Source organism: Capricornis sumatraensis, chromosome 1 (assembly GCF_032405125.1).
Source record: "Capricornis sumatraensis isolate serow.1 chromosome 1, serow.2, whole genome shotgun sequence".
NCBI classification, from domain to species: domain Eukaryota; kingdom Metazoa; phylum Chordata; class Mammalia; order Artiodactyla; family Bovidae; genus Capricornis; species Capricornis sumatraensis.
Window position 1 is genome coordinate 188,604,944 of NC_091069.1, and position 12,274 is coordinate 188,617,217.

Consider the following 12,274-nt stretch of genomic DNA (forward strand, 5'->3'; position numbering starts at 1 on the left):
AGGACGCTTTCTGAACCCCTGCCCTATTACTTCTTGTTTCTTTTTTCCTCCAGGCCAGACACTAAGTACACTTACATTATATCCTGGACGTCTAACATCTCCTAAACCAACTAGATTTGACTTTCATTTTCTAAGTTTCTTTACCCTTCTTCCTCTGCTATTTAAGTTACTACTTCTGAAATCAGATTTTCCAATTAAACTAATGGAAAACGTGATATGAGTGGAATCTCAATCTTCTCACAGGCACTTTTAAAAAATTTAACAGTTTATTATTCAACTTAGAGTACTATATGTTCATTAAATAAATTTAGTTCATCTCACAGATATAATCACTATTAACATTTAGATACATTTCCTTCCTATTTCCTTCACATTTTTTTTTAGTCAGTCTGCTGTTTCACTAGATACTAAAATATAAGCACTGTCCACATTATCAAAAGCTTTTTAAAAAAGCAACTACAATATGGCTTAATTAGGAAGATATATCATGTTTTATATAATTATTCCCCTGGGGGCATTTTCACAGCGAATCTGGCTTACCCAGACCTCTCTTTAATAAAAACAGGTATAAGGATATTTTTTCAGCAGGAAGCTTCCACGTTCCATTTCAACTCTAGGTACTTCTACTATCATCGTCACCACATGTCATTCAGAGCAATCTGCCATCTTTAGCATGCAAACAACAACAATTTACGAAATAAAGGATGTACCACATCTAACTCTGCTTTAACTTTTTAATAAGGATGTGTCAGAAAGAGACAGACAGACAGACACACACAAACACTCAGGGAGAAAGGAAAGAGAGGGGAGGAAAGCAGGAAAGGAAGGGTAGGAAGGAGAAAAAGAATTAGAAATTATGGATGGCACAACAAAATTAAACATTTGAGACCCTGACTTACTGCTAGAGCATAAAAATTGTATCTGTGTAAGGACTATTATTCATCTTTCTATTAATTAACACCCCAACTCCTTTTAAGAATACCTTAGAATCCCAGTTATTTCTTACCAGGGCCAATACATTTAGAAATTCTCGTGTGTCGAAATGCAGCAAAGTCCGAATATAGGGATAGATTTCTTCTTCAGGGGGAGCTTCTGTTGAATGCAGGCGAATTAGAAATTCAAAAACCTGCAAGTTGAAAAAAAAAGAAAGTTGATTCTTTTCTCACAAAGTATCTTGCTGAAGCAATGATTCCCATTTGTATAAAATAAAACCAGGTTGAATTTAGTTTAAACTGCCACTGGGTTATAACTTCTCTAACCTCTCAGCTATAATTACTGGCTCCAGTGATGGTGTGCAGGTTCTCTCCTGTCACAGCAGATAGCTCCGGACCCATGTGCAACCCTCAATTACAATTTGTCTTTACTGCATTTTAAGAGAGTAAAAATGCTATGAAAATGTACCAACCTGGTTTTTAACCAAGGGAACAAGATCTTCAGGGATATCACCCAGTGGATAGGCACGACCTGCTAGACAACAGCTAGAAGAGAAGAAATTGAGCGGATTTGGTGACTCTTAATGGGCTAACTTCCTGGGAACACACTGTTCTCAAACCCAAGATACTAGTCTGATGTTTAAGCAGGCTCAGCTCTTGTCAGTTAGGTCAGGTCCAAATTCAGATTGAGATGATAACCAGTTCAGAAAACATGGGTAACAGAAGGTGGTGGTGAAATAACACATCCTGTGACTGAGTAATGACTTTCGTTTCTTTTTATTTTTCCTAAGAAAAACCCAAGCTGCAGTAAATGAACAAGAAGGAATAAGGACAGATTACCTAAAAGTCTCACACCCAACATCTGGAAAGAATCTGACAGCATCATTATACTGTTGACAGGTAAAAGCCTCAGGTTCACAGAGACTTTTAAATCCAGTGGTTTTAAGAATGGTGAATAAAGATGAGAAATGAGCTAGGCTAAAAAATATTTGTAATCGGACAAGCCTTTGGGGAGAATTAGAATCTCACGAGAAATTAACTGTACAGTTTTACCTCTAAACCAGATCTTCCTAATGGCTAATGACTAGCTCTGGGGGCTGAGTTATAAACTGTCTTCTGAATATGTCCTTATTTTGGTGGCAGGGGGTGGGGATGAGTAAATTTTAAGCCTCTTTGAAGTAGTCATCAATTTTGAATGTTACAGACAACTGGATACCAGTATATTCTAAAAAGTTTAAAGTGCAGATGATAAAGAGCAAGGCAAATGCTACATATGTTCTTCTATACTAAAGAATCGAGGTAACAAATGTGAAAGAGGTCTCAAAGTTAATAATTCCGATGCATACAGAAGCTAAAATGATGTGCCAGCAGGTTCTGCCACCTTCCTGCCTACCTGCCAGCCACTTATTTATGTAAAAGCTCTATTAGGACACAATTCTGAGCTTGCATAGTCTATCAGAAGAACTCTGATCCAGGAATAAAGAGAGAAACATTTCTGCTTACTTCAGTCACTAACTTTGTTCATGATGCAAACTAATTTCTTGCCCTTATACATAAAATATGAACAAAAACATATCCCATAGACTTGGTAGTAAAAGTAAAATACTCTGTATCAAGATTTCTCAACCTCTGCCCTACTGATATTTCGGTATTCTTTGCTGTGGGCACTATCCTGTTCACTGCAGAAAGCTAAGCAGCATCCCTGGCCTCTATGCATTAAATGCCAGTGGCATCTCTCCCGACCCCAGTTGTGACAAAGCAAAATGTCTTTAGACATTGCAAATACATGGCAGAGGAGAGCAAGGTGGGGGACAGAATTACTGATTGTTCAGAAGCACGGCTATACATGAAAGAACGGTGAAAAATGAAAGCACTATACAGATTAAGAGATGACAGTACCTCTGAGAATATAGGAGACGTTTTTTAAAAGAAGCATACACACATAAATAAATTAAAAATCTCTTACCTAATATATACAAGAAGCTTGTTGCCCATAACAACTTGCTCATCTAAAATAGAAAAGTATCTTTAGCAATTCTCTCTCAAAAGCTTTTCAGAAGTATAATCTTTATGTGGAAACAACTAACAACAACAAAACTTTGGCATTTAAGGTGCTTTAGGTTTACTCCCAAACAATAGAAAAGTGAGACAAGACCACTTTAATTCTTTTTTTTTTTTTTAGAATTTCTAATAGATTCTTTTCACAGACACAAAATCAGTCAGTCATTCAAGGGTACACATACAATAAAAGGTGTAAACCTTGTATAGGGATCTATGTATTGTTGGCGTAACTAATAGCTTGGGCCAAGAAAAGTGTTGAACAGGCAATGATTTGACAAATTAACTAATTAATATTAAGGTATAATTATAATGCCTTCTCATTTATAACATGGACTCTTACTACCTACAATATTCTAGGCTAGAAAGGTCATTGTTCACAAATGTTTAAGAAACTGAAGACTAAACACTCTTTATGACCTTTTGTATCCTAAAGTAATGTCTAAGATGTAACATTCTGTCATCTTGTAGTATAAATTTATTTCTTGGTTAAAAGAAACTGGAAACATAATTAGACCAAGTTTTAGGCCAAAAGATCAAAGTTAACAAAGAATAGTATAAGAGCATCAAGAAGGGGTGAAGTGATCAGCAATCCTTATGGCTGGTAGGAATTTATGGTTGGTAATACTGATGAACTGAAATTTTTGACAAGAATACTGGAATAATGCAAGCAAGTGTACATATCTTAATCAATAATCCTTTATAAAGACTCCAAGTCTGTGTTGTTGTACATGCAAATAAACTTGAACTGCTCAAAATTACATGAATAATTACATTCTGCTTCAATTCCAAACATTTTTTCCAATCAATAAACTTTTACTTTTGTAGAGAAGTTTTAATCATATTACAGCAAAATTGAGATGGAGGTATAGAGAATTCTTGTATATCCCTCATTCCTACACCACACAACCTCCACCACTACCAACACCCTGCACCAGTGAGACCTTGTCATCAATGAACAAACATTAGCGTATCATTACCGCCTAAGTCCACAGTTTACATTAAGGCTCATTTTTGCTGCTGTACACTCTATAGTGTGTCATTCGCTCAGTTGTGTTCAACTCTTTGCGACCCCATGGTCTGTCCATGGAATGCTCCAGGCAAGAATACTGGAGTGGATTGCCCATTCCCTTCTCCATGCGACCTTCCTGACTCAGGGAACGAACCTGGGTCTCCTGCATTGCAGGCAGATTCTTTACCATCTGAGCTACCAGGGAAGCCCTGTACACTCTATGGGTTTTGACAAATGTATACTAACATATATCCACCATTATAATATCACAGAAGAGTTTCACTGCCCTAAAAATCCTCTGCTCTACCTATTTGTCCCTCCATTCCCTTTAACCCCTAACAAACACTGATTCTTTTATTGTCTCCATAGTTTTGCCTTTTGCATCATGTCATATAATTGGAATCCTAAGTCGTCGCCTTTTCAGACTGGCTTCTTTCACTCAGTAATGCATTTAATTTTCCTCCACATCTTTTCATGGCTTGATAGCTCATTTATTTTTGGTACTTAACGATATTTCATTGTATGGATGTACCAAGTTTATTCACTCATTCACCTACTAAAGAACATCTTGGTTGCTTCCAAGTTTAGGCAGTTATGAAGAGAGCTACTATCCACATTTGTTGTGATGCCTTTGTGGAGATAGATTTTCAACTCCTTTGGGTAAAGGAGTGCAGTTGCTGGATCATACAGTAAAAGCATGTTTAGTTTTATAAGCAATTGCCAAATTGTCTTCCACAGCGGCAATACCATTTTGCATTTCCACCAGCAATAAATGAGAGTTTCTATTGCTCCACATCCTAGCCAGCATTTGGTGGTGTTGGTGTTTCAGATTTCAGCCATTCTAATGGGGGTGTGTGCTGGCATCCCATTGCTGTTTTAATCTGTAATTACCTAATGGTGCTGAACATCTTTCAATATGTTTACTTGCCATCTGTGTATCTTCTTTGAGATGTCTATTCAAGTCTTTGTTCAGCTGCATTGTTCATTGTTTAATTGCATTATTCATTTTCTATTGTCAAGTTTTAAGAGTTATTTATATATTTCAGATAAGAGTCTTTTGCAAATATTTTCTCCCAGTCTGGATTACCTTCTCATTCTCCTGATGTTGTCATTTGCAGAGCAGAAGTTTTTACTTTTAAAGAAGCACAGCTTATCAATTACTTCTTTCATGGATAATAATCTTTCTTTCATGGATAGTGCTGTATCTAAAAATTCATTACCATGACTACAGTCAACTAAATTACTGCCTGTGTTGTCTTCTAGATATTTTACAGTTTTGCATTTTCCAATTACGTCTATGGCCCACTGTGAGTTAAGTTTTGTGAAAGGTGTAAGGTCTGTGTCTAGATTCACTAGATTCACGTTTGCTCCTTGGAAGAAAAGCTATGACCAACCTAGACAGCATATTAAAAAGCTGTCACTTTGCAGGTGGATATGCAGTTTTTCCAGCACCATTTGTTGAAAAGACTATCTTTACACCAAAAGCTTCTTCAAAGATCAGTCAACTATGCTTAGAGAGTCTATTTCTGAGCTATTTTGTTCTACCGATCTATTTTTTTATTCTTTTGCCAACACCACATTGTCTTGATTATAGTGAAAGCGAAGTTGCTCAGTTGTGTCCGACTCTTTGTGACACCATGGACTGTAGCCTATCAGGCTTCTGGATCCATGGGATTTTCCAGGCAAGAGTACTGGAGTGGGTTGCCATTTCCTTCTCCAGCAGATCTTCCTGACCCAGGGATCAAACCTGGGTCTCCTGCACTGCAGGTAGACACTTTACCCTCTGCGCTAGGTCTACATTAAATCTGAAAGTTAGGTAGTGTCAGTCCTCCAACTTTGTTCTTCTCTCTCAATACTGTTTTAGCTATCCTGAGTGTTTTGCTTCTCCATATACATTTCAGAATAAGACTATTAATATCCAAAAAATAACTTGCTGGGATTTTGATTGGGATTGCACTGAACCTATAGATCAGTTTGGTACAAAATGACATCATGACAGCATTGAGTCTTCCTATCTATGAACACAGAATATCTCTCCATTTATTGAGTTCCTTGATATCTTTCATCAGAGTTTCGTAGTTGTCCTCATTTAGATCTTGTACATACTTTGTCAGATTTATACATAAGGGTACTAATATATATGGTATTTATACCATGAAATACAATGAAATTAAAAAGACTCTTGCTCCTTGGAAGAAAAGTTATGACCAACCTAGACAGCATATTAAAAAGCAGAGATATTACTTTGTCAACAAAGGTCCGTCTAGTCAAAGCTATGGTTTTTCCAGTAGTCATGTATGGATGTGAGAGTTGGACTATAAAGAAAGCTGAGTGCCGAAGAATTGATGCTTTTGAACTGTGGTGTTGGAGAAGATTCTTGAGTGTCCCTTGGACTGCAAGGAGATCAAACCAGTCTATCCTAAAGGAAATCAGTCCTGATTATTGACTGGAAGGACTGATGCTGAAGCTCCAATACTTTGGCCACCAGATGCGAAGAACTGACTCAGTGGAAAACACCCTGATGCTGGGAAAGGTTGAAGGCAGGAGGAGAAGGGGACAACAGAAGATGAGATGGTTGGATGGCATCACCGACTTGATGGACATGAATCTGAGCAAGCTCTGGGAGTTAGTGATGGACAGGGAAGCCTGGCGAGCTGCAGCCCACGGGGAGGCCAAGAGTCTGACACGACTGAGTGACTGAACTGAACGGATAAATGGCAGTGTGCTTTTATTTTCGAATCCCACTTGTTCACAGAAGGTATATAGTAAAGTGACTGCCTTTTGTATATTAACTTTGTATCTGCAAACTTGCAACAACTGCTAATCAGTTCCAGGAGTTTTGGGGTCAATTCTTTCCAACTTTCTACATAAATGATCATGTTACCTGTAAACAGTTTTATTTCTTCCTTCCCAATCCATATACCTTTTATTTCCTTTTCTTATCTTTTTGCACTAGCTAAGACTTTCAGTATGATGTTGAAAAGCAGTGGTAAGAAAAGGACATCCCTGCCTTGCTCCTCACCACTAAGTGTCTCACCAATAAATATGACATTAGCTGTAGGTATTTTGTAGATGTTCTTTATCAAGTTCCACAAGTTTTTCTCTATTCCTAATTTGCTGAGAGTTTTTATCATGAATAGAAGTGGAACTTTGTTAAATGCTTTTTCAGCATCTACTGATATGATCATGTGATTTTTCTTCTCTCATTCTCAATGTGATGAAATACATGGACTTTCAAATGCTGAAGCAGCCTTGCACACCTGGGATAAACCTCACTTGGCTGTGGTGTATAATTCTTTTTATAACTTGACAGATTCAATTTGCTAATATTTTGTTGAGAATTTTTGTTTTTATATTCATGAGAGATACTGGTCTATAAGTTTTATTTCCTTACAATGTCTTGGTTTTGATATCAGGCATCATAGAAAAAGATAGAAAATATTCCCTGAGTTCCGTCTTCTGAGAGATTGTAGACAATTGGTATAGTTTCTCCCTTAAATTTAAGTTTAGCAAAATTCATCAGTGAAACACACTGGACCTAGTGTTTTTTGTTTTAGTTACTGGCTCAATTTCTTTAATAGGTATAGGCTTATTCAGATTATCTATTTCTTCTTGTGTGAGTTTATCTTTCAAAAAATTGGCCTGTTTCATTAGGGTTATCAAACTTATGAGCATAGAATTATCCACAATACTCTTTTATTATTACTCTTCTAATGCCCACACGATCTGGACAACTATCTCTTCTTCCATTTCTGACATTAGTAATTTTGTGTCTTTTCTCCTTCTTATCCAAGCTAGCCTGGCTAGAGGCTCAGATTTTATTGATCTTTTCAAAGAAAAAGCTTTTGGTTTTCACAATTTTCTCAACTGATTTCTTATTTTCAGTTTTATTAATTTCTCTTCTGATTTTCATTACTTTTCTTTTGCTCACTTTGATTTAATTTGTTCTTTTTCTAAATTCCTAAGGTAGAAGCTTAAGAGTATTGATTTTAGATTTTTCTTCTTCTCTAATATATGCATTCAGTGTTGTAAATTTCTCTTGAAGCTCTGCATTAGCTGCATCTCACAAATTTTTTAAGTATTTTCATTTATTTCAAAATACTGTTAAATTTCTCTTGAGATTTCTCCTTTGTCCATGTATTATTTAGAAGTGTGTTGTTTAATCTCCAAGTATTTGGAGACTTCCCAGCTTTCTTTCTGGAGAAGGAAATGGTACCCCACTCCAGTACTCTTGGCTAGAAAATCCAATGGACAGAGGAGCCTGGTAGGCTGCAGTCCATGGGGTAGCTAAGAAACGGACACGGCTGAGCGACTTCACTTTCACTTTTCACTTTCATGCATTGGAGAAGGAAATGGCAACCCACTCCAGTGTTCTTGCCTGGAGACTCCCAGGGACAGGGGAGCCTGGTGGGCTGCCATCTCTGGGGTCACACAGAGTCGGACACAACTGAAGTGACTTAGCAGCAGCAGCAGCTTTCTTTCTCTTAGTATTTTCTAGTTTAATTCCATTATGGTCTGAGAGTAGGATTTACATGATTTCTATTCTTTTAAATTTGTTGTGCTTTATGAACCAGAACATGGAGTTTTTTATATTCTGCTTTCATTTTTGCTACATATATACATGAAAGGTAATATTCAAGTTTGTTTCAAAAGGATTAGTTTCAGGGCTACTGAAAAGGGACTAAGAATAAAGAGGGATTAAGACTCTACCAAATGATCTTCCCTGTTCCTGTCCTTACAGAAAGAAAAAACTACAAAACCTAGACATGATATGAAAAGCTACCTGAAGATACTGAAAAGGGAACAGAAGTAGTAGACAAATCTGGTGGGAAGTTCACATTCTCTGGGAACAGGACAGACTGGCACCCACACAGTAATTGCACACAGAGGCTGAAACAGAAGGAAAACTAATCTTTCTGGGAGAAGGGAGCAGAAAAGTGAAGGAAACCATGAATGCAGAAGAGACTAGTGAAATCTCAAAATAGAAAGAGTCGAAGAAGGGATCTTCAAACTACCTACCCATATTAGTGACTGATCCCTAAGCTGCTGTATATGAACAACAGTCAGAGCAGCTCATCCAGAAAGAAAAAGTCAGAACCAAGACGAGAGTTCACCCCTGAAGGTCCTAGAGTAGTTGGTTTCAGTGTGGAGTTCGTGTGCTCAGGAGGAGACAGGGACGTGCACAAGTAAATTACCATCACTGGAGGTTTGCAGTCTGAGACCAAGTGCAGTCTGTGTGCCAAGCATAGTAGCAGCTGGGGGCTCACATGGGAAAACCAGCAATCTTTCTGGTTGGGGAGCTCAAGAAGTTAGGTGATGTGAACAGTCAACAGACTGGCAGAATCTTATAAAAAAGTAAGCCAGAAAGAGGATCTTCAAACTTGATTACCTTCATTACTGACTGACCCTTAAACCACACAGATGGAACAGAATCAAAGCAAACCAGCTAAGGACAAAGGACCTTTTGAGAAGGGACTGGAGCCACAACAGAAACAAGAGTTTGCAATTCAAGCCCAGCCAAGAAAATTACCTGATAAAACAATGAGAAAAAATTATTGGTGGAAAAAATAACAGAATCCAGAATCTCCATAATGTAACATTCAAATATTCAGGATACAATCTAAAATATTTCATCATATTTCATGTGATGAAACAAGAAAATAAAACATATTATGTTTTTCTTAAGGGAAAAGAAAATCAAGTCCAAATCTGAAATGAACAAAATGTTAGAACTGATAAGAATTTTAAATCAACTATTATATTTATCCTCAATGAAACAAAACAAAATATGTTTCATCACATGAAAATCTGAACAGATAAATGAAGAGATGCTGGAGAGAAACAGAAGCAATAAAAAAGAACCTAATGAAAATTACACAACTATAAAATATGATCATGGAAGATAAATATTCACAATGGATTTAACAGCTGAGTTGACATGAAAGAGAGTGAATCTGAAGGAAGAACAGAAACCATCCAAGGACAAGGACAGAGAGGAAAAAGGCCAAACCCAACAAAAACAAAAGCCAGAGGGACTGACCTATAAGATGATGGAGGGAGAACCTCCAATAATCTGCTCCTCCATGAAACCAAAGAGAACACTGGCAGATATGATCAAAATCAACTTTTCCAGAACTCTCCAAATTACTTAAGGCTTCCAATAATCCTAGGAATGTTTAATTCAAGGAAAATGCCTGAATGTCAGTAAGAACAGTGAGCTTCAGTGGTTTAACATTACCTAGTCCCACTCGCTTTTTCCCAGCTTCACCGTAGCTTTGAAACCAACAGTCTTGCGACTGTGGGAGCTGTGAAAACCAGCACCCATGCAACCATTCAAGGGGGCAAAATGGGTTTGGAGTGCCCTGAAAGCCCATCCCTTAGAGAACTATCACTGTTTAACCTATTTGGCAGCTCACTTAAAAGCTGCATTCTAGGGCTTATCTTTTTCTGTCCTGACTCAGAGCTTACTCAAAGCAAACAGCACTATCCTCAAGGGATATTTAACTTTACAGGTACCAGAGGTAGTACACCAGAAGGAACTGATTAAAGACCCACCAGAAAATTTAAAAGGAAAAACTGGAGAATGGAGGTCTTCAGGGGCTTTTAAAATTTTCAAAATATTTCTGGAACTCTAGAAGGACATGAACATGTACAGGTAAAGGGCTGTGGACACATGCAGGAAAACCTGAAAAGACTTACAACCTATGCCTGACTTTGAGGATCTGCACAAACAGGAAGTAAACGCTAATAAGGCAGAATTGTAAAGTGTCTGCTGCAGCATCAGAACTCCAAAATAAAATAAAAGCTGACAGACCTAAAATAAGAAATAGATATTTCAACAATAACATTTAGATACCTCAATACTCATTTTTCAATAATGGATAGAACAATTAGAGGAAGATGAACAGGAAATAGAAGTCTTGAACAAAACTATAAGCCAACTAAATCTAACAGACATCTATGGAACATTCTATTCAACAACAAAACACATTCATTATTTTCAAGTACACTTGGGATATTCTCCAGAATAGGCCATATATTAGGCTATAAGTTTCAATAAATGAAAAAAATAGAAACCATACAAAGTATGTTCTCTAAGTACAAAGGAAAAAAGTGAGAAATCAGTATCAGAAGGAAATGTGAAAAATCCAAAAATATGTGGAAATTAAACAACATACTTCTAAATAACCAATATCTCAAGGCAAATTATTGGAGAAGGAAATGGCAACCCACTCCAGTGTTCTTGCCTGGAGAATCCCAGGGACAGGGGAGCCTGGTGGGCTGCCGTCTATGGGATCGCACAGAGTTGAACACGACTGAAGTGACTTAGCAACAGCAGCAGCAGCAAGGCAAATTAGAAAATACTTCAAGATGAATGAAAATAAAGATACAACAGACACAACTTACAGAACACAGCTAAAGCACTGCTTAGAGATATCTGCAGCTATAAACACCTATTTTTTAAAAAAAAAAAGGAAGAAAGAGTTCAAATCAATAATCTAGACTTTCACCTCAAGAAACTAAAAAAAAAAAAAAAAACCCAAGGCAAGAAGAAGTAAATAATAAAGGCTAAGCAGAAATAAATTAAAGAGCAAAGAAAAATAATACCACTAAGATCAAAATTAGTTCTTTGGGGAAAAAACAATAAAATTGACAAACCTTTAGCTAGACAGATCAAGAAGAAAGAAGACTCAAATTACAAATATTAGTAATAAGAGACATCACTATAAATCTTATAAAAACAGAAAGAATTATAAGAGAACACCATAACCATTATATGGTAACAGATTAAATGGACACATTCCTAGAAATATAAAAACTACCAAAACTGATTCAAGAAGAAACGAATAATCTGAACAGACTTAACAAGCAGAGACTGAACTAGTAATTTAAAAACTTCCAACAAAAAATATTCCAGGCTCACATGGTTTTATTAATGAATTCTACCACATATTTAAAGAATTAACACCAATCCTTCAAAACCTCTTCCAAAAGACAGAAGAGTGAACACTTCCCAACTCATTTCATGAGCAAGTATACCAAGATATCAAATATACTTGATACTAAGACCAAAAAAGAAAAGATATGAAAAGAAAATTATACAACAATATCTTTTATGAAGACAGCCATAAAAAATTATCAGAAAAATTTAGCAAACTCAATCTTAAAACATGTAAAAACAATTACCTTGTGACCAAGGGAGATTTACTCCAAGAACATAAGACTGACTTAACATATAAAAATGATATAAACTATATCAATAAAATAAAGG

General features: G+C 36.6%; 1 protein-coding gene across 1 annotated transcript in view; it reads right to left on the bottom strand.

Moving 5' to 3' along the window:
- The window catches only part of VPS8 (VPS8 subunit of CORVET complex), a 300,926-nt gene that overhangs the window by 176,930 nt on the left and 111,722 nt on the right, over nucleotides 1-12,274 (bottom strand). Inside the window, exons 26-28 of the mRNA XM_068987935.1 lie at nucleotides 2,899-2,941; nucleotides 1,406-1,478; nucleotides 1,007-1,126 (exon numbers count right to left, since the gene is read on the bottom strand). Of these exons, the coding sequence (XP_068844036.1) occupies nucleotides 1,007-1,126; nucleotides 1,406-1,478; nucleotides 2,899-2,941 (236 nt within the window). The remainder of the gene's footprint in view (nucleotides 1-1,006; nucleotides 1,127-1,405; nucleotides 1,479-2,898; nucleotides 2,942-12,274) is intronic.